Raw genomic sequence first — 23483 nt, 5'->3', positions numbered from 1 at the left:
TCTTTGAAGTGCTCAAATAGAAATTGTGTATGCATCTTTTATTCTGACAACTGGGCGAACTCCATCTGCTGAGGAAGGAACTGAGGAACAGCCACTTAATAGACATGATGGAGAGCATTAGTCTTTTAAACTGATGCTGGTTTTAAGGTCCAAAATAACCATTTACTCTCAAGCTGAGTCATTTCTCAAATGTCTGTGTTCACAGGCTGATTTATATTCCTCATGATTGGCAAACTGACACTCGTGTAAAAAATTAAAAAGATAATATATATCAACCACAGTTTACATAAAGCATGAATAAATTCTACAGCAGCCTTATTCAAAAGTCACACAGTTTTAATGAGTCTTATGAAGACCAAATCAGACATATGTAACTGACAGCAGAAAACTGGTAACATGTTAAAAGTCATTATAAAGCTCTAGTTGCAATATTTTCTGCTTGAAATTTTTTTTACAAGTCATAGATACAGTATATGAAATACAAAAATGAGAAAGGCAGTGTTGTAGTATTATAGTTGCACTTTGAGAGAATATTTTTAAAATGATCAATCTTAAGAAGTCTTTCGATGGACAAGACAGGAGATCTGTAGGTCAACATAGGTCAAGTGTGTAATGTCATTTTCTGCCTTCTTTTTAGAAAACTTCATATCGGAGGCCAACTTTTGGCTACTTCTTGGTGCATGGCTTCAGGTAACCACTGGCAGTATGCAGACAACAAAACTGTGGGAAAAAACACACAACAGAACAAAATTAAATGACTGAATAATCACATCAGACTCAGGAAAGTCACGTCAAGCACATTAAATCCTCACATTTATCTTCAGTTTTCCACACAGAGAGGAGAGCGTCTCTGCAGTCAACTCTCTTGGACACAAGCGCTCCCAGCAAAGCCTCCGTCCTGGGCTGCAGCCTAAAGCAGCAAAGTCACAACGAGTCAGTTTGTTGACTGATAACAATGGAGCAATGCCACACAGAGACATGCCACAGACAGTAGTGTGTGAGAGTAGCAACTTACTTTGCCCATGTTTTCAGCATGATGGACGGGTTTGAGAGAAGATGGCCAACATGTTTCTTCAGTTTAGGACAAACCTGCAAATTAGCCAAAGGAAACATTACCGCTGGTAATGTTTGGTCGGTCGGAGATGTCATTCTTATGATGTCATGTTTAAATTTCAGATTCAGATTTGAGGTTTTTATGTTTTTTTTAAGTGCTTTTTTTTTTGGCCTGGGACACCAAGAACAACACAGAAGACACAGCACGTCAATGAAGTTCATTCACAAAAACACTTGTCCAAAGGTGGACCAAACAAAATGTTAAAGTTTTAAGTCATGTGCTTGCTAGTGATATCACTTTATTGGGTGTAGTTCTATGTATTGAGTGTAATTGTAAATATTTGTTATTGTACTGTATATTTCAATATGAACACCAGGTTTTCAAGTCTTTGCCAAGGTAACAACTATCTGGATCCTAATAGACAATAAAAAGGATGAAGCTAAATACTCATTAAGGCTTCCAATATTTAGGAATATAAGATTTATTGTGGCCTGTAGCAGTGGTCGGGACTGTTGAGGATTGTACAGAACAATTAGGTTTAACTGAGACATGAGTGACAATGAACACAGATACCGAACGTTCAGGTTTCGCTGCAGTACCTGTCCCTCAAGCAGAAACCTGGCTAACAATTTGTAACGCTCCAGGCCGTCTGGATATTCCATCTCCACTGCTGGCAGCTGCCAACCTACACGGACTGCAGGAGGGACACACAAGTTACACAAGTGTAGGCAGAGACACGTTTCAGTACCAATGCAGCCGTGGCGCTCAGCTGTAGAACACTTACAGAAGGTGCTGGCACGATGGCATCTGACGGTGCCGGTGGAGGAGCAGAACCACGGTGAAGGCGACTCCAGAGGGGAGCCGAAGTGACAATACCGAGGCAGAAGCTGGGGGATCCACTCTGATTCTGCTGCTGACACACCTGACAGACAGAAAGGAAAACATGAAAACAGTCAGCCAGCTAATCTAGTTTCATCAACAGCAGCAACAACACAAATTTAACACAAACTCCGTCCTCCTGAACTTGGCTTGTAGACATGATTTTCAGGGAACGAACAATAAAGAAAATGACAAAAACACACTCAATCACTCGCTCAATATTGTTCAATATAAAAGTCTGAAAAAATTCTGAATTATGATTGGCTGATGGAAAAGTTAGCACATTTGCATTAAAAACTTCATTTCTTAATCACATGAAGCAAAGAAAACATCAAACCAGAGATCCTTACTGTGATACTGTGGAGATACTGTGGCCCCCCCCTCAGACAAAAATCCCCCTCAAGAACCCAACCATAAAAATATGCCAACTTAGCCACAAGCTGGTCCTGTTTGCAGTGTACTCACTGATGTACAGACAACTATCACTAAATAACTTTGATCCTGAAAGAAAGCTCATTTATGGAGGTGAGTTCACAATGTAGGACATATTGATATCCTCAGAAAGGATAAATCATGCTAAAAATTTGTTATAAGGGGCATGTTTTTTTCTAGTTGTATTTATGGATGTGTATTTGTGACGAACAGTGGTGCTCAAATCCCTGAAAAGTGTGCTTTTTTTTGAGTATGTATATCATGTCTGTCTCTCTGAGAGGGACAATGAATGTTTTTTGGTTGCCCCCACAAAGCCGGCTCATTTACCTTTCATGTACATCTTGGTGGTCTCCATGATCTCCTGGTAGACGACAAACTCGGGCAGCTTTTTGAACAGCGTAGAGGTGGGATGAATGAACACTGGCTCGTCCATTAGAGGTGTCTATGAACAAAAACAGATATACATGAGAAAGTGAAGGAGAACCATACTAGACTCTCCTACATCGCAATCATCGTCCTCAGAGCAACTTGCCTTGTATCCATTCTTCCATTTTGGGTCTAGTATATCTTCTGCTTGTACACGCCTTGCAAGATGGTCTCCCAGTCCTGCCAGAACAATCTGCCGCAAGCAAACCACCTGGTGCTCCGTCGGTGGAGTCATTTTGGGATTGACAAATATTCCCACCTCTGGACACACTGCGTTCACTGAGATGAGAGAGCAGGAGTGATCTGTTTTGTTTCTGCAGCACATTATTTGTTAGGTTTTCTGTGTGTGTGTGTGTGTGTGTGTGTGTGTATTTCTACCTGCGTTGGTAAGTTGTCCTCTGAGCCTCCTGATCTCCACCATGGCTTTATACCTCATGCCGTTCTCCTCGCAAAATTTAGGAGTACAACCAGCAAATTCACAAGCACCAACAGCACCTGCAGCCAAATGTATACAGAAATATAGTGTAACCACCCAAAAGTACCTCATATGACACATCACGTACAATAAGAACAGTATTTTGTGTATTTTTTGCATTTTTATCTCACTAAAATGCCACCCTTCACTCTGCTTGCAAACTGTCAACATTTTTTGGTGATGCATCTTGCAGTCAGCATTTACTGTAAAAGTTCTGTCTAAAAAGAATGAATAGTCAACTCCTCCTCAACCTAGTCTCAGTCAGACCCCTCATATCAAGTCCCTCCTAATGTTTGGTCTCACACTGAAATCCTGCTTCATGCAGAAACCTGGAAGGAAATGATATTTTTGCAGCCATGTCATGGGGCCTTTAAAGGTCAACATACGACCTAACAGACTCTGCTACAATCTACAGCACAGTGCTCTCCAGTATTGTAACCTGAACAAATAAACAAGCTTACCCAGCATGACCATGAGGTCCCCCAGTAGGAGAGACGCTCCCTGTCCAGCCCACAACCTCCTCATTTGTGTCAGCTTAGCACGACGCTGGGATAGTTTGGAGCTCTCATCTTCACTACCTGCAGGTCTGAGGAGGAACGAAAATGTGTTTTAAAGGCGTCATAGGTCTTCATGTCACCTTCAAGTCATTTTATTTTAATGTTATTCTCATATTTGTATCAGTTAATCCCCAGATGGCCTGATTCCAGCTGTTTATGTTTATCTTTAAATAGATATCATTAGAGTGGACGTGTGTTGTCCTCACCTGTCGAGGTCCTCGAAGATCTCCCGGACCGTCATGGCTGCTACCACGGCAATGACGTAGGGCAGGCAATCCTGCTGCCTACCGAGAGCTAACATTTTGGCATAGCGTGGCGCCACAGGGAATGAAGCCATTGCTCTGCCCAGGGGGGTGATGGGACAGCTCAGCCTCGCTCTCTCCATCTCTTTCACGCTTATAAGAAATAAACAAACAAGTTGTGGACATATATGACTATTATTTAGCTCAATTTGTGTGATCATGATGGGTAAATAAAGACATTTAAAATCCAAATATACATAAATGTACTGTTATACTCTTAAATGCCTACATAAAAGGGCAAAAATCTTTTGTTTATGCTAGTGATGCTAGGGTATTGTCTCAAATAACTTCTAAATATTGACACATTAAAATCACCACTTGTTTCATTGACTTCAAGGCTTCCCAGTCAGAGCCAGAGTTTAAGCAGGAACAAATATACATCAACACAACTCAAACTAGGTACATTCGGGGAAACCAGTCGATAGACATAGCGGTTACCTTCCAGTGCGGGGCGGCTCTTTCAGAGCTCCTAACGAGACTAATAACTGCTCTGCTGCAACAAGAGCCTCGGCAGAGGGAGACGTGGGAAAGGGGAAATTGACCACCTGTACAAACAGAAAATACATATTTTTATGACTTCTTAAGTAGCTGCATTTCATTCAGAAGCCTGCTGGTGTTTTTCACTTTTAGTGACCTTATCTATGTTGAGGTCCTTCATCTGTAAAACCAGGTCGTCCACTGGCCTGCGCGTGATCTCCGCCTCTGAGAACAAACTGAAGTCTCCAAATACAGCCGATGAGTACAACCTGCAGAAACATCACAGAGAAACAAACATATTCTCCTCATGTAAAGAAAACAACTGTGTCATTATATCGTCATACAGTGACAGAGTCCTGACCTGTAACAGTGTCCCGGCTCTGTTCGACCCGCTCTTCCTGCCCTCTGATTGGCCGAGGCCTGTGACGTCCATGAGATCTTGAAGGACGACACTCCGGTCACTCTGTCGTAGAAACGTTTCTTAACTCGCCCGCAGTCGACCACGTACTTGATCCCAGGAATAGTCAGAGATGTCTCGGCCACGTTGGTGGCCACCACACACAGACGAGTACCAGGCGGAGGAGGTCTGAACACCTACAGCCGAGAGACGCACACATACAAAACATCACGGTTAAAGATAATTTACTGCACTGCATCATATGGACTCCTCAGCGACTGGACAACAAGACAGCTAAAACAGTCTGAAACCTGTTTGTTCAGGTATACCACAGAACACATAGTTTTCTCCCACTTTAACTGACTGACCATTTGGCCTTTAAACTTATTATCATTTCAGATGATCTACCCACCACTGCCTTGTTAAGAAATCTGATTTACACACTAGCTAACACAAACATATCTAGTAGCTTGGATTAGTAATACCTAGTAGCTGGTAGTAGCAGTTACATGATAAAAAAATAAAATCAAAATGTTACACCACAACATTCATCTTATTGACAGCCAGTGCCAATCAATAAGCTAAATATTGTATATCTAGATGAAAATCTTTTAATTTCTGGAAAACAGTGCATCTTAGTGAGCAGCGATGAATAACAATTCTGACCAACAGCATGACCCGACTTCTGAACAAACCCCTCTGTGAGACCCAAACATCAAATAAAACTGCTTTTCATCATTTAAAGTTATATTACACTACTTTTTATCCTGTTCAACATCTAAGCAAGTTTAGGAAATATGAAGCACAAGTCCAAATCCGTTGTAAGTGCAGATACATTTGCACTGGGTACAATATGAATTCAGATGTAAAATCTTTAAAAATATTTTATTTATTGCAAAAACATCCCTATTTCTTCTCATAGATAAACTTATCAGTTTGGTGCAGACATACGATATTAATCTTACCTTCGCCTGCTGCTCTGGAGCCAGCAGAGAGTACAGAGGGAGAACGTAGAGAGGAATCGAGGGGTCAGCCTTCTCCTCTGCAAAGACAAAATACAGAGCAGAATTACTAAAGATGCTCATCTGAAATACAGCCAAGAGGATGTGAAGAATAATTCACTTGGAGAAGCTTGCCTGCATTGGAGGGATCGTCCCCGATTTCCAGGTCAGAGCCTTCATCCTCCTCGTCTCCAATGCCCGCCTCTCTGTCCTCATCCCCTTCATCCACCGGGAGGGCCGAGTAATTATCCAGGTCGATTCGTGGCAGAGACTTAAAACAGAGACAAGACTCATGAATTATGTACACAACAAATATCTGTCGAGGATGGAGGAGGCTTTACTAAAAAAGACTTACAACGGCCTTCTTCTTGGCTTTCTTAAATTTCCTCATCGCCTCTGAGGTGTCTGCTTCCTCATCTTCACCTGAGCACAAAAACGTGTAAATATACAAAAACAAACTCTCTGCTCAGAGATATGTCAGACAGTGAGTGGACACACAGGAGTGTGTTAAACTCACCAGTGGCTGTGCTGCTTTTCCTGAAGGGGAAAGCTTTTCTCAGTCTTCTGCACAGACTGTGAACCTCCGCCTGACCAGTCAGAAACACCAGGATACCACCTGAAGGACAGAGACATGGCAGAAGGACGGTGGTGAGTGTGTGTGAAGGTTAAACTCCTCCTTGCAGAGTAAAAACTGAAATCAATCAGTTAAGGAGAAGAAGTAGAACAAAATTATTATTTGTATATTTTCCATTCTTATATATAAGAATGGAAAAACAGATAGATTGGTTATCTTGAAATGTTCTTTGAATGATTTGTGGATCTCTGATTTCACCCTTTTAGGTCAATTAGTTTTCTGGTGAGCAGATTTTCATACAAAAAAGTACAAAATGTGAGAAACATGAAGTGTGTGAAGTGCACCTGGAGGAAGCATCCGGTGGATCTTGCAGGTTTTGTGGAAAACTTCTCCGGTGTAATCCTCTAGTGGTGTGCGTTTATTGAAGTGTATAGTGACCGGAAACTGCCGAGCGTCCACCTTTATGACAGGCGGAGGCGTCCGAAACAGCTTCATGTTGTCTGTGAAGTCCTCCACTCGCAGAGTAGCTGACATGACCAGCAGCTTCATGGGCAACCCTTTCTGCAGAGACACGAACAGAGATGGGATTAAAATGGATAAAACACTGTGCCAGATAATGTAATCCAAGTCTCTTACCTTGTTTCTGAGCGGGACGATACGAGATAACAGTCCAATGAGGATGTCTGTGTACACACTCCTTTCATGAGCCTCGTCTATGATTATCACACTGTATCTCTGGAGCAGGAAATCCTACGAGACAAGACAGAGAAAATGAAAAAAATACAGAAAAATCAAAGTAATTAAAGGCTCATAAAGATAAAATACACGGTGTTACAACCAAGTAAATCACTGACTAAAAGGAAAATGCTTTCAGTCTCATTATTGTGTACTTACTGTATTATATTACTGTTACAGAGATCTTAACAGTGGTTTTTTGTCACAAATTATATTTCACCAACCCATTATTCATGAATGTGCAACATTAACAGCAAACACACAAGCTGATAAAGCATGTTTTTGTTTTAACCAAGAAAAAAAAAAAGTTGGAAATTGGAAACATGGATGTAAATTTACGATTGAAAAAGTCGAGTCCTCAAACTAAACATTTGCCACATATTCAACACTTTATTCTCCACTGAGCCAATCAATAAAATACAGTGATGATGATACCTTCTGAATCTCCTTCAGCAGAACACCATCTGTCATGAACTTGATCTTGGTATCGCTGGTCACGTTCCCTTCATATCGAATCTGGTATGACACCACCCTAAAAAACACATGACGCGTAAACATGCGTACCACATCATTTACAAAATGCTTTCATCAGCAACTTTCCATCCCCAAGCTTGTCAAGTCCCAAGTTTGTGGATTTTATTTACTTTTGAATATTGTGCGTATCCACAGTGAGTGAATTTCTGTTACCGTGTGGGCAGATTCATCTCTTTGGCCACTCTGTGGGACATGCTGACAGCTGCTACTCTTCTTGGCTCTGTGATACCGATGATTCCACTACCACTGCAGGGGGGGAAAACACAATGAAGAAGGTGACGGTAACCACATGATACTAAATATGAGTGTGTGTCCACATGCAAGCCATTTTTCTCATATAAGAGGATAACCTACCTGGCATAGCCGGCTTCATACAGAAACTGAGGCACTTGAGTGGTCTTTCCACTTCCTGTCTCTCCACAGATGACGAGACAGGGATTTTCTCTCACTGCCTCCATGATGACCTGCTCCTCAGCGAGCACGGGCAGCTTCAGACGAGCCTCCTACAGCGACACGTTGAGACACACTTAAGGCCAGATCACAACAAACACACCTATCTGAAAGGAATACCTGCAGTTTACAGACGTGCTCAGTCGTTGTACCCACCTGTATTTCTGGTGATCTGTCGACGGGAACGAAGACGGCCGGCTGCGATGGCTTCTTGTTTAGGTCTGTCTCCTGAGCTGAAATCCTCTTCTCATTCTGTCCACCTTGCTCCGTTTTGTGTTCTTCCTTCACTTCCTGATTGACTTCTGCGTCCTGACTGGGAGAGGTGGTTTCCTTTGATTCACTCACTGTGGTGTCATTCACCTCTTCATCCTTCTCCTCCTCCTCGTCACCATCATCAGACGAAGTGTCCAGATCACTACTTTCTTCTGCCTTTTGTTCCTCTTCTTCATCCTCCTCCTCTTTCCATTTTCTTTTTCTGTTCGCTCCACTGACACTGCTGATCTTTGTCTCTGAGTCTCCATCCATTATTTCCTCCAATGACCTGGAAATAACCCAAAGATATTCAACCCCTGACTCCACCTTCACCATATCTCCCATTGAGAGGGTTATTACAGTTTATCTCAGCTAATATGTTGCACTTGTGCACTTACTGTTTAGTTTGGTACAGTTTGTCTCCTGTTCCCAGTTTGGACGTGGTGTAGAGCAGCTTCAGTTCAGACTCTGGAAGCTGCACCTCAGCCAGTTTGGTCAGGATGTCTGCTCTCTGGACGGGACAGACAGCGAGAAAGCTTAGTGTGTTGTGATTGTGTTGTGGAAAAGTGTGTTGTGTTGTGTTAGTGTGTTTTGGAAAAATGCAATTTCAGTCAGGAACTATTTGATCAAAGAACAAACAAACAAGACTACAAACTGATTTAATAATGTTCAAGACTATATTTTCAATTAATCATTTAGTTGTTTTTGAGAATAATCGCTTAGCCTACATAATATTAGGCAAAAACAATGTCCATCCCAAGCCCCCACAGCCAAAGGTGGAGTCTTAAAATTGCCTGTTTTTCTTGAGGGACACTCCAAAAGCCAACCATACTCAATCTGCAGTGCAATGCAACAGAAAGAATCCTCACATTTGAGTACCAGGAAATACAAAGTGTTTGGTGGTTTAGGTTAATCAATTATTTACTGTTACTGATCAACCAAACCATTAGTCAAATAATTGTTTCAACACTACTGAGGACATTATAGTAGTAAAACTAGCTCTGTTAGCCTGGTTATAAAAACAGACCTGCAGGTGCATGGTTTTGTCCCTCACCTGAGCTTTCTTTTCCTTGCGCTCCAGGACCTTCTGCAGCTCTTTCTTCTGCTTCTTGGTGAGCGGTTTCTTGGTGGAGACAGATGTCACTGAGGTTTTCTTCTTCTTGGCTTTGTTGGCTGGGAGGACCAAAGCGTTGCTCTCGTCTACACCTTTTAAACTTCCTCCATCTGGTGAAAACAAAGTCCGGACACTGTTACAAGCCAACGCCAAACAGACTACAGCTTTAAGCGGGAATAATAATAATAATAGTACTTTGACCAGATCATGAATTCCTACCTTTCAGTTCCACAACAATGTCCGTTTTCACCACATCTGCTGCTTGTTGAGGCTCACTTTGCTGCCTCCCCTTCCAGTTGTGTTTCTTCCTCAGTTTTCCCATTTTAGATTGAGATCTGGAGACTAATAAATAAATTATTTACACTACCTGAAAACTAAATAATAGCGACGTAACAAGAGCTAGCTAGCTAGCGTTGGCTTCACCATTACAGTATACACATAATTTTAAATCTTTCTGAATATTATAAAATACAAATCTTCTTATTTGAAGGTGTCAAGCAACAGCATTTAGAATTTAAATACTTGACGTTTAAAATTACACCACTGCACAAACCTCACGTGTAAATATACGAGGGTCCTTTACGTAAAAGCGTCCGCTGCGAAACGTTGTCTCCAAAGAAAGGTTCCGCCACAAAGAAACACATGAGAAAAAATGACCTCCAATTTCTACCAACTAGTATTTGGTTTTTAATGGACGTTGCAGTGTTTGTAAATCACAATTAATGGACAAAAGAATGACATGTATATATGTATATGTATCAGGTGTGTGTCTGTTCAAATAAATAAACTAATTAAGGATCTCAGTATAAACTCGCAACTCAGCGATTTTTTACTTAAAAGAAATTTGAGAATTAAGTGTGTAAGTTCATCCATAATGCAAGAGTTATTTTATGACATTTTTATATATATATAAAAAAAGAAAGACATGCAACACTTTGCCATTTATTTTGTGTTTAAAATATCCAAAGATCCAAAAAGAAAAAACTAAAAATGTATGCGAGGCTAAAATAAACAAGACACAATCTGAAAAAACTTTTTCTGTTTAACAAATTGTACAATATACAAGTAAAAAACTGCAAATTACTACATCTGTAGTTAATGTTAAAATGTACCCAAATCGCACATGCATATAAAAACACCCTATCAACAATGACATAACCATAAGTTATGATTAACTGTTTAATTGTTAACAACAATAACATCAACAAATAAAGCATTTCAAGTTGCTATACAAACTTTTACAAAGACATCCATTTTTATTCATTTATCCGTTTTTCAGCAACATTAAAATGTTAAAAATAGAAAATTAGAATTTTGTATTTTAACTGTATGGGTTTTAGTCAAAGCAGAGAGGGTCTGTGCTCAAAACATCAAACTTTAAAAAGAAAAATTTCTTTATGTGATCATGATTATTATACACATAAAAATGGTTTACTGGGAGCAAGTGCAAGCAGTGAGTACTATAATAATATCAACTGATATTAAGGTAACACACATACATTGGAATCAATGCATGGCTGATAAGTAACAAAGAACTGCAGAACAGAAATGGTCGTGATATGTTCGTAGTTCATTGTTTGTCCTTCAGATTAACAATTTTTCAACGGTAAAATGTTTTTCTCATCCTGGTCACAATTGTTCAATAACCAAATTAAATGGATCCTTTATTGTCAGTGGTAAATAAATATCATTGAGTACGTTGTTACAGGAAAATTTAATCTCATTGGTATCAGCCTCAAAAATCCAATATCAGTCAGGCTCTAGTGCTCTAGACTTTTAATAATAATAATAACTTGGATTTATATAGCACCTTTCAAGTAACCTAAGGACGCTTTTAAATCTTTATTTTCATTTAGTCTTTTCTATGATGGTCTGTGGCAGTCTACAACACACAGATGGGCGACAAATTAAAGGAAAAACCAACATAAAGTCTCTTGGTGATGTGTCACAAGCCTCCAAAACAGCTTTAACGTTCTCCAGATCTGTTGATGTAGATTCTTATTATTTTCACATCAAATTATTCCACTTGTGTCCAGTATGGAAGAATCTTTTTATTTATGTTTCCCTGCTCTTTTGTTCAGGTTGTTCCTTTAATTTGTCAACATGGATGGATTTATGGTCTGAAACACAAAAAGCAGGTGCGAGATATTTTCTCTCCTGTGTGCAAATGATATGAACGATTCTCTTCTTCTGTTATATCTAAAAATGTCCCATCAAAGCTCCTTCTCACATTTTGTCCTTTAAAGCTGTGTACTCGTTCTCCCTCGGACCCTCCCCGGCTGTGAAGCTCTCCTCTGTGGTCCTCCTCGCCTCTTTGGACAGCCTCTCGAACTTCCTCAGGAACACGAGGAGAGCCACCAGCAGAGCCACCTGCACCGCCACAAACACAAACAGACACACCTGTGAGGCCAAAGCCAGGTCACAGTACCAGTAGTGGCAGGACTCCAGCACCTCCTCTTCGGCTAAATACACCACCAGCCGCCCTCTCAGGGCAGGAGGGAAGCTGCAGTTGACTCCCAGGTGTGATGAGAGAGTGGCGGGCTGACGCAGCAGCCAGGCTCGCAGGTAGAGGACGCCACAGTCACACACCCAGGGGTTACCATGAAGGGAGACAGAGCGGAGGGAGGTCAAATGATCCAGGAGCCCGTTGGGGAGGTGGGTGAGCTGGTTGTTGTGGAGATGGAGATTGGTGGTCCCTGCAGGGAAACTGGTGGGCAGCCAGGAGGAGGTGAGAGACCTGCTGCTGCAGTTCACCTGACTGCCATGACAGGAGCAAGGGCGGGGGCATGCGGATGACCTTTGACCTCCGAACAAGAGGAGCAGACACAGGAGCAGGAACCCCTCCATGTTTACCACTCACTGGAGAGGAGAGGAGAGGAGAGGAGAGGAGAGGAGAGGAGAGGAGAGGAGAGGAGAGGAGAGGAGAGGAGACAATAAGCTGCTCTTCATATCTCTGGACAGGTTTAGTTTTTAGCAGATACCGTATTATGGTGTCGGAAACACTGACTTTACAGAAACTACTGCTAAATTTAGCGTCTGGCTCTTGATTATTCAGCTATAAATGGAAGGAATTTATCTGGTCACATTTTGTTTAATGTACATCTACAGCACATTTGCAACACTTTGCATAAGACCAGGAACTGTTTTAGTAATGTGTCTTAAATTAATACAATGTTTATGGCGATGAACATATATGTGATACATTAGTATATGTGATATACTGCTGAATAATCTAAAACTAGTTTACAGTACACCACTAGTTTAGTAATGAGAACTTACAATACAGCATTTACTAAAGGACAACACAAAACATAGTATTAATATGACATGATGTGTTCATTTAGCTAACAAATAATATATTTTGTACGTTTTACAATATAAGGCATTCTTTTGGATGGTTTCTTAGTCCAGAGTGCTGACATGTCTAATGAGTGTCCACAAGTTTGTGTCCATTTTTAACAAGAAACAAATATTTCTCCAAAACCAAACCTCTTAGCAACATAATTTTTATAAATTCAGTTCATCTCATGGGCCAGTCAATAATGTTAAAGATTGACATGAAACTAAAAAGTCTTAATAATGTCTGAGGAGCGTCTTTTACCTTCAGGGCTGCGTGTCTTCAGGAGAAGAGACTGAGGCCAATGTGTGTGTTACTGCAAGCTGGCCCTCACTGATAAAGGCCACTGTCAAATATGAACACACACACACACACACACACACAAGCACAGACTTCTAACAGGACATGGGAAGTAATACAGTGACTCTTTATTTTAGGGGTCTTTCAAAATTTATTTCTATCAATTTCTCTGGAAAGAACCGTTTGCTGTGGTAGTAATTAGAAGCAAAATATTTTGTTTAAATAATGTTTAATTAGTAAGTTTACAATTTATCACTAGGATAACCTAAAGAGATTTATAGTCAGATTACTGCAGCTCAACTAAATAAAAAAAAGTCTTAAAGTAGCATATGGACAAGAATAAAAAGAATAAAGAATAAATTTCAATGATAAAGGACAAATTCATATTTACTTGGGTTAAATTTAATACATTCTACCAACTTTTCCTATAATTAGTACCAAATTACGAAGTTATTTCCTTAAAACAATTAGGCAATCAGTGGCCTGTAAAATGAAGTGTATCTAAAACACTTTAAAGATCCACTTCTGCATCAGAACATGCAGATTTATCAAGCATCACATATAACATGGATTATTACCTGTGGTGGTTTATTAAGTACCTACTGCTACTGTATACGACTACTGCACTACAATTCAGAGGAAAATATTGCACTTTTAACTCCATTATATTTATTTGATAACTTTAATTAGCCTATTTTGCAAATTAAAATCAATAATAGAAATTATAATCAATGAATATATTATGATGTATCTCTATAGGTAAAAATTAAACTTTATTGATCTCGCTGGGAAATTCACGAGCCACACCACAGTCCATAAAGTTAGTAAAATAAACTCTACCTTTGCCAGCTGCAACACCAAGAATAATATAATATAATACACATGATTCTGAAATGAGTCATTCTGCATAATGGGTACTTTTACTGTTGGTGCTTTATGTATATTATTGTAGTATATTACTTGTAACAGAGCACTGTGACATTGTGGTAGGGCTACTTTTACTGAAGTAAAAGAGCTGAGTACTTCACCACCACTAAACATCACATTTAAAACGAACATTTCTGAGTCAAAGTCCTCTTAAAGGAACACAGATATTTCTACTATTCATACTAATGTTACATCTGCTCTGACTGACAGGGAGAAGACGCAGTGATCAGTGCAGAGGAAGAATGGCCACAGGAGATAAACATGAATCAGCAGATCATGTGCCTGCAGCAGCTCCAGACTGACGGTCGGAAGTGACAGAAGAGAAACAAGTGAAGCTGGACTGACGAGAAACAAGAGTTTATTTGTCACACCTTTATAAACAGGGGCACAGGCTGAACTCACAGCCTTCAGGCAAAATATGTATTGTTCCTCAGCATCAGCTCACACACACACACACACACACACACACACACACACGCATACACACACACACACACACACACAGAACACACAAAACAGAAGCAGAGACACAGTATTTGCTTCTCGGTAATGATCTATTTTTACCAACGAAGCAAACTGTAGGTCATGATGAACTTTAATACAAGCACAGGGCATCGGCTATAAAGCAGTAGAAATAGGCCCATAGCGTTTAGCGGATATGAGTAATGGCAGCATGCTTGCACATGCACCCTGTGCGGCTCAAACCCTTTCATTATGTCAAAGGCTCTTCATTCACAGTTAGCCACTGGCAATAAGTGCATTTTCAGCTCAGCCAGCACGTTTAAAAATGCTGGGAGAGGATATTTTGACTTGCCATACGTGAAAAAATGTCACATGAAGGTATTTATGAGGATCAGAGAGCAAATTCACAGGAGCACAAGTTGGATTTTAACAAAAGTAAAAAGGGTAAATGGGAGTTTTTAAGGACGGATACCTGGTGATATCAGAGGAAAGGTCATGACACTCGTGCACCCAAACACACACTCAAAAACACACAATAAAAAAACAATATCCATGTTCAAATTTAAACCAACACCAACAACCTAAATTTCTTTACAAAACATCTCGTAGCACGCATGTTCATACCCTGACAAAATATCCAAAAAGTTTAGCATCGCATTTATAAATTAGATACACTGAGTAGTAATTTAAATTATGCATTTATATTATATATGTTAAGACTGTTAAACCACAGCGAGGGGCTCAAAGTGGGATAGTTTCAGAGAAAAAAAAACCCTCTGACAAACAACCCTCCAGGCAGACAAACTATACAAAGCACCAAACTGAGGATAAATGTACAGCCAGAGTTGCCACTAACACATGATATCCACGTTCAACGTCTGAAGGTCTCACTGTCCTTCAGGGGAGAAACAGCAGGTGGCGCTGCAGCCCAACCAGCTCTGCTCTGCTGGGAGACATCACTGGTCTTTGTCGTGCATCTGCTGCTGCATCTTGTTCAGCATCTCCTGCATCCTTTTCAGCTGCAGACAGAGAGGAACAATTGGTTAAACTTTAACGTCACTGTGTGTTTGATCTGAGGACACATTAAAGATCAAACTGATTCTGGCTGAAAAATAATAATCACTGTTGTGGATTTAAATATGTAATGTTCACATGATGGGGGTGACCAATAATTCAGAAGTACCGGAACTAAATACAAGATTTCACTCAGGATAAAATTAATGAAAGGTTGGATTTTAGTCAGAAATTTTAAACATTATGGGACGTAGTTTGTGACATTACAGTTTCACAAAATAAGAGACCCACTTCTAAATGGGGCAAGTATTTGATGTATGTAATAGACATCTGCATATGATTTATGGTCCTGTATTTATATGTGGTGCATAAATACATGTAAACAACCAACTTTGATGTTTTGAGAAACAGATTTGTTCAGATTGATTACACAGTTCAGATTGTAACAAGAAACTGAAAGAATGAAAGTGTATTTCTTTCTTTCTTTCTCACTAATGATTTTACATGTTTGTGCGCTGTCCAGCTGGAAGCAAGTGTCCTTACTGGTACTGCAACATTTTAGTATATGTGGCCTATATATGTGTATTTGAATGCTAACGTTATATGAATATATGAATTATTATTATTATATATAATTATCTATACATAGATTTTTCCTCTCTTTTTATTTCTATCTCCTTTGACTGTTTAATACCTAATTTTTCTTTCTTTTAGTTATCAATATTTTGGTTTATTACATTGTTTTTCCTACATAATTAGGTAAAATTAAAAAGCAAAATATCAATGATTAGCAAATGTATTCAAGATGGCAAGGCATCTCTTTGTACTTCAGATATTTTATGCCTAATATCACTATCCAACATTCACAGTTAAAAAAAGAAGCTGACATTCTATAAAAATGAATCATCCCACACAAAAATTTAACTAGAACTGAATAGTTTGTTCATTAGGTGAAATACACATAAGAACAATTGTTGATACGGTGGCTCTGAGAGCTCAACACATGGCAACTTAAGAAAACACAGACAAATAGGCAACACACAAGCAAAATAAGGAAAAATCTTCACCAATTTGAGAAGACATGCTCATCATTTAGAACTAAATGCTGCAAAGTGAGAAAACACAAGCAAATACAGAAACTCTGGAAGAAGCACAGATGACAACGCAAACTGTTTCCTAGAAAGTGAAGCACGTCCAGACATGCATGATGTCTCACCAAACACCAAATCAACTGAAAGATGACTTCAGTAACATCATAAGTCACAAACAATCTCAGCAACTAGCATGTCCCATCATTTTTTAGTGGTGAAGATGTTTATCGACTTGTGTTTTGTCTATTTGAGTTTTTTAAGTTTTAATTTTAGTTAAATTAACTTAAGACACTGAGTAAAAGCCTTTTAGTCACATGACACATGTTCATGAAATATTTTAAGTCCTGTTGTTCTCTCGGTGGTGAAAGACTTTCACGCAATCATTTGTCATCATTTTTTTGTCAGTTGTGTGAGAACAGAGAACCGTGACTCATCAGGACACACTCAGGAAAAATCTTCCAACAGAAATCAAAGCATCCATTGTTTGGTGAAACTATTTCATACCTCCTCATCTTTCATTTTGATTAGTTTCTCAGTTTCCACATCTGGGGTGGAGAGCGGTAGGATGGGGATGGGACTCTCCATACGGTTGTCCTGAGCCAGTTTACTGTGAGGATGAAGAAGAAGAAGAAGAAGAAGAAGAAGCAGGAGAGGTGAAGCAGAAATCTGTTAACATCAGCAGTTATCTGAGAAATATTCTCTCTGTCTGCTGTCTCTTTTGCTGACACGTACCTGGTCATCTCCTGTATGCACTGAGCTCTGTAGTTTTCGTAGTGGACGTCACAGGTCACATCTTTGAGGTCGTGCATATGTGAGCGAATCAGCATGTTCCTCAGTTTGACAAAGTCACAGTGCGACTGGTTCTCCACTGAGCAAAGAAATATGTCAAATTAATGAATAATCCAAGTTATGACGTTGGAACTGTGTCTAATTAGTATACAGGCTGATGACAGCTGCACACACAGATGATATACAAACACACCTTCGACGATTCCCCAGGGGTACAGCCTCCCTCTCACTCTCTGACCCCGAGCTTCCACCACCGTGTTACTGCCGATCACAGCGAACGGGGTGCACTCCTGCACACACAGACACGAGGATGGGTGTTTTTTTTTTAGTTTTTAGCCCCTGACTATCCAGAGTGTGCTGGTTCATATTCACAGAGTTACACATGTTCACAAAAGGCCACTGAGCAGCTCAAGAGAAGTGCGATTGTAATTGTTGAGACACTTATAACTATATATAAAACTGTTTGTTGTTTAGTTTTCCTGTACAGATTTTCCCTGCTGATCCGTGGATTCATGTCACAAGCTGAAAACTTAATTACTTAATTTTAAGCTCACTTAAAGGATTTAAAAGGTCAGTCACAAAAATGACTAAAAACACATTTTGCTATTTTGCTCCAGTGCAGTGGTTCCCAAACGTTTTCTGCCTTGCCGGTCACGTCATGCCTTTTTAAAGGGAAACTTCACCATATTTTTTATTTAATGTGGAAATCAAATCAGTGCTGTTGGTAAATTTTGGCAGTTGAATGTAAATATCAAACTGTGCGTTACATTGACAGGGAGAGTTCTACGACAGCAAATACTTTTGAGGTGAATGAAATTTAGTTTGTAGTGTAGAAAATCACTTCTGAAAAGTATTGTCTCTTTCCAAAAAATAGTCAGCCGTTCTCTTTGTTCCAAAGAAAAGTCTCTCTGGAAGGACATTTTGTTGAGTCTTCACATTCGACTTTTCAGTGCTTTGAGAAACAAAAACAAAACTCTATTCACCAGGTAGAAGATTTAGAGGCTGATATCTCAAAATCTCACATAAAACCGAAACTATCTGGATGAATAGACATTCCTCTAGGGGGGAAAACTGAGGTGCTCCTATGTCCAATGTATTGTTTCAGAGAGGTTTAAAGTTTTAGCCTCCAGGTATTTAATCTGCTGATTCCAGTATTTTTAGACTCAATATATTTATATTTGACTTCTCTTAAGCCAACAAAATAAATAAATGATATTTTTCCTGTAAACTGCAGAGAAGTGAAATGTGGCCAGAGGTACAGTCGCTCTGGCGACTACACTCACCTTCAGCTCCTTATCAAGCTGTTTAAACTCTTCATCCTCATCAGAGTCACATTCGGGGAACTGGTACACTTTGATGCCAAACTTGTCTATTTCCTCTCGTATCTGGACACGTACATTCACACACACACAAATACAAATCATAATAGTCGTTACAGTGAAAACATCTGTGTACAGTGAAACATGCTGAATTCATTGTGCATGTGCAGATTGGAAACTCACTCTGTCTTTGAGCTTTTTTATCTCATTGGGCGTGAGGCAGTCGGCTTTTGCAATGAGTGGGATAATGTTCACTTTTTCATGCAGAGCCTTCATGAACTCAACATCCACCGGACGCAAACTGTGGGAGGAAATCCAGAGTGACGGCGAAGTAATTATCAAAACAGTTTTAACTGACGGCTCCGAGCAGAAAATCTGCAGGCAGAGAAGGTGTTATTTGTTTCCCTGTGGCTATGTTCACTGTCAGGGTGAGTTATTCCTCCAATAAGTGTGTGTGTGTGTGTGTGTGTGTGTGTTATTACCCGTGCCCAAATGGAGGAATGAAGTAAAGGCAGCAGTGGACTCTGTTGTCCTGGATGTTCTTTCTGTTCAGCCCGCTCTCATCTCTGAAGTATTGCTCAAACTGCTGATCTATGTAGTCTGTGATTGGCTTCCAGCTAGGACACACACACACACACACACGCACACACACACACACTGTGAATTCAAGCGAGCAGGCTGAATCAGGCACACGTCGGACCAGCGGGCCTTCCAGCTCACCACTCATTGTTGTTGACGGCGTCTCCGAACCCCGGCGTGTCTACGATGGTCAGCTTGAGCTTGACTCCTTTCTCCTCGATGTCTACAGTGTGTTTGATGATCTCCACCGTCTGGTTAATTCGCTCTGCAAAACATCGACACAGAGAAGGGGACGGGGAGAAAATGAGGTGAAACAGGTGAAACAGCAGGTCAGAGATAATGTAGAACAAGCTGGAGAAAGATACAAAATGAGCCCAGATGGACTAATTCAATGTTTATTTACAAATGGCTTTTACAAATGCATCTGACATAGAAGGATACTGATAGTCTAGATGTTTGTTATTGTCAATAAACCCCGTGAAAATATACAAATCCTTAAAAACGAGTCATCATTATATACTAAATCATTTCCTGAAAAAGCTGGGCACTGTAGTTTTCAGCAAACATTAGTCAAACAGGACGAAATGGAGCACCTGTTGGGGACTATTTTCAGCGATGGATGAATACACATTTGGAGCTCTAGAGCCAGTTGCACCAGCTAAGTTATAACATATTAATGCTATTAACTAAATTAACTAAACAGGTTGCAGCCGACAGATTAGCATAGACATTAGTTGTTTCTAAATATCTAAACTGTTGCATATCTAACTCAACTACCTGATAAAACTAGCCGATAAACAGCATATTTGTAGGCTTGTTTGAGCCATTTCGTAAATAGTAAAAATGGCAAGTTAATATCAGGTTTATATGACTACCAGACCTCAGAGCGCTCTTATTGACAGAGCAGTGCATTCATTACGACTGACACCGAGATAATAAACAACATAAAAACACTCACCTTCAGCATTCAGTAACTTCCTGTCTTTGTAGAGGTCTGTGAGGAACAGGCTATTGACCAAGGTGGATTTACCCATACCCGACTCTCCTGCAGCACACACACAGACACACACACACACACAGGGTCACAATCTATGTGAATCTAATCTGAATTAAAATTAAATCCGACTGAACTAAGAGGCAAGTTTATTGGGTCTATTACAACAGCCCTGAAGTCAGACTGCATCATATTACAGTAGTCAGTGGTACCTAATAAACTGGCAACTGTGAGTCGAGTGAGTTTTTAGTTATGTTTTCTTCAGCTTCAAACTGACCTGCCACCATCAGGGTGAAATCGAAGCCTTTCTTCACGGACTTCCTGTGGACCTGGTTGGGGAGAGTTGCAAAACCCACATACTGCTTTTCCTGCGACAAAAAAAGGATACAAAGAGGAAGAAGAAAAAGGTAATGAATATAAATTCAGGCTTTGTGTCAGTAATGTAGGGCTGCGACTTGTTTTTAATCTGACAATAATTGTAGAGATCAAACAATTAGATGATTAATTGTTAACAGAAGAATAATTGGCAGCTAATTTGATAATTTATTAATTCTTTCAAACATTTTTCAAGCAAAAATACCAAATAGTCTCTGGTTACAACTTCTCATTAGTGAAGATTTGTTGCTTTTTTTTATGATGTGAATTTTATTTCAGCCCTAATATATTGACCCAATTAATCAATTGGTTGTTTGATCGATTAAAAGTAAAAAAAAAAAAAAAAGAGTGAAGAATCTCAAGTTCTTGAAGCTCAAGATGACGTCTTGCTTGTTTTGTTCAAAGCCAAAAGCATTTAGTTTACTTTCAAACCAGTGGCGGAAGGTAACTAAGTACATTTACTGGAGGCAAGTACTGTAGTTAAGTACATTCTTTACCAAACATAAATCTACTAATAAGTTGTGATCTAATATCATAGGTTGAGATAAAATAAGATTAGATTTTGTAAAAGTAATGCAACGCAATTTGAATGCATTAATAATCAAAAAATATTATATATATGATTCTGAAACGAGTCCTTCTGCATAAAGAGTACTTTTACTTTTGGCCTGTATGTGTATTTCTTATGCAAATACTTTTAACTTCTACTTAAATAACATTTTGAATACATGACTTTTATTTGTATGTATTTCAACACTGGTATTATCACTTTTAAAAAGATAAAAAGGAAAAGAACAGGAATACTTCAACTGTCATTTAATTGACTGAATAACTGACTTTGTTTTAGCTCTACAATAACACATCAAAAACCAACAAGCTGAAAATAGAAGCACACACCAGATAAGTGTGAGAGCATGCAGAGGGTTTCTAATGTGAAAACAAAATGTATCTAGCAGCTTCTGATCCAATAAAATGACCACAACAGCCAGACGGCTTCTATAACGCAGAAAATCTACAACTGTGCGGAAAAACACGTGCAGCGCATTCCTCTGTGAAGCAGCTGAGAATAACCGGCGTCTCAGAGTTTCCACTAAAACTCTCACAAAGAGAACCACAGGATACCAGTCTCTCACTGTGTCAGACAGAAGCTCTCAGTCCTGCAGGTTTTCTCTGCTGCATCTGGCACAACGTCATCATTACCCTGCTCTACTTGCTGACATGTGTAGATATAAATACACACTCGAGGCCCGTCGAGACCATTCACACACACACACACACACAGACAGAAGCTGCATTCAGCAGACCTGAAAAGCTCTTTGCTGCTAACACGCGAGCCAAACACACAGCCAGCGTCTCTATATGCTGTCATAACTTGTCATAGGCATTTCCGACAACCTCCTCGGGTGAGGATCACATTTACAAAAACACACACACATTCACACAAAAAACCCACAGGCGGTGCAAAGAGTGCATGGCACAAACACTTGCCAGAGAACCTGGGGAGTGAGGATGAGGAAATCGGCAGATAAATCAATAAGTAAACATAGAAGCACTTATAGAAATCATCTCAGTGGTAAGTGTCTCTATGCAGAGGTATCACAAGAGTGGACACCTCCACAGAAAAGCAGAGATGCCATCATAAGACGCTGGCAGAGTCTACAGGTATAAGGGGCTTCTTGTTTATGCCTTTATAAACTCATCCTGAACTGCCTGTCTTTAGTTTTTGTTGTATTATGAACATTTCCTGATATTTCTCCACTCTTTTAGTCTATTTTTCACCCATTTGTCTCCAGAAATCCGACTTTTTTTTACCTTCTGCCTGGCTGTTCTCACTCGTGGGCACAGCAGCCGTTCCACCAGTTTTTCTTGCAGCATGATGGCATCCATCCCAAACCGCCCCGAACACTGACGGACCGAAAATAGCCACGGGTCTCAGAAAGTTGAAAAACAGCCCAGCAGGGAACGTGGAAAAAGGCAAATCTGAAGCCTCAAGACCTTAATAAACTTGTCTGTCTCTCTGTGCTTGCTCCCAAATTGTCTCTAACACACCTCTTTCCTGTTTGTGCCCTTTAAATGTGCCCCTTTTGTTCCTCCTCCTTCCCCCTCTCGATTCACTGTCTTTTCCTTTTCCCTGCCCTCCTTCTTCCTTTTATTTCTTTCTTTCCTCTGCCCTACAGCAGTCCAACGCTCCCTGTTCAGACAGGTACGGAGGAATTCTCACTGAGAGGGAGGGAAACAGAGAGATGGAGCAAGAGAGAGGTGGCAATTTGAGGGAGGAAACAAGGGAGGGATGGAAGAGGCGAAGGTCTAAAAGAAACTCATTCATTCAGCCTGTATTCCCTCCCCCAGCTCAGACAGTTGAAAAATAAAACTCTACACTGAAAGAAATGACCACCAGCCCTCGAAGAGAAGGAACAGACTGAAAGTATGGACGCTTTGTTGACCTCAGCGTTAAAAGATGTGACACAAAAATGAAACTTAAAGTTAAAACTTGTTTTAACTTGACAATGAAACTGCAGTGTGGCTGAAAACAAACAACAGACAAAGACACAAAGGCTGCAAGTACAGACCTGTGGTGTGAGATTATTAGATGATCAAGTAAATTAATTTGTCAATCCGTGTGTTCAGTGTGTGTGT

General features: G+C 40.0%; 3 protein-coding genes across 3 annotated transcripts; all 3 read right to left on the bottom strand.

Moving 5' to 3' along the window:
• Positions 1-352: 352 nt before the first annotated feature.
• On the bottom strand, positions 353-9997 carry dhx37 (DEAH (Asp-Glu-Ala-His) box polypeptide 37). Its single transcript, XM_070833533.1, has 26 exons — positions 9879-9997; positions 9600-9769; positions 8944-9056; positions 8450-8834; positions 8198-8346; positions 7997-8089; positions 7745-7841; positions 7211-7324; positions 6919-7135; positions 6518-6616; positions 6356-6423; positions 6136-6271; positions 5965-6041; positions 4964-5196; positions 4760-4871; positions 4564-4670; positions 4030-4218; positions 3728-3852; positions 3170-3286; positions 2898-3070; positions 2693-2807; positions 1839-1976; positions 1654-1748; positions 1016-1089; positions 813-910; positions 353-720 (listed from the first exon to the last, which is right to left on the bottom strand). Exons 1-26 carry the CDS (start codon positions 9979-9981, stop codon positions 644-646), a joined length of 3474 nt encoding a protein of 1157 aa, XP_070689634.1. The 5' UTR covers positions 9982-9997; the 3' UTR covers positions 353-643.
• Positions 9998-11310: 1313 nt separating this feature from the next.
• Positions 11311-13305, bottom strand: gp1bb (glycoprotein Ib platelet subunit beta). The gene is made up of 2 exons (XM_070833532.1): positions 13261-13305; positions 11311-12518 (listed from the first exon to the last, which is right to left on the bottom strand). Exon 2 carries the CDS (start codon positions 12504-12506, stop codon positions 11886-11888), a length of 621 nt encoding a protein of 206 aa, XP_070689633.1. The 5' UTR covers positions 12507-12518; positions 13261-13305; the 3' UTR covers positions 11311-11885.
• Positions 13306-14573: 1268 nt separating this feature from the next.
• Positions 14574-22868, bottom strand: septin5a (septin 5a). Its single transcript, XM_070833528.1, has 11 exons — positions 22659-22868; positions 20749-20839; positions 20436-20522; positions 19619-19742; positions 19381-19515; positions 19082-19199; positions 18863-18964; positions 17773-17869; positions 17523-17658; positions 17295-17397; positions 14574-15704 (listed from the first exon to the last, which is right to left on the bottom strand). The coding sequence occupies exons 1-11, from the start codon at positions 22731-22733 to the stop codon at positions 15642-15644; spliced, it is 1131 nt and encodes a 376-aa protein (XP_070689629.1). The 5' UTR covers positions 22734-22868; the 3' UTR covers positions 14574-15641.
• Between the last annotated feature and the right edge of the window lie 615 nt (positions 22869-23483).

The sequence above is a fragment of the Pempheris klunzingeri genome, chromosome 7 (genome assembly GCF_042242105.1).
Source record: "Pempheris klunzingeri isolate RE-2024b chromosome 7, fPemKlu1.hap1, whole genome shotgun sequence".
Taxonomy (NCBI): Eukaryota; Metazoa; Chordata; class Actinopteri; order Acropomatiformes; family Pempheridae; genus Pempheris; species Pempheris klunzingeri.
The sequence above is the reverse complement of the archived record's forward strand: the minus strand, read 5'-3'. Positions and strand labels throughout refer to the sequence as shown.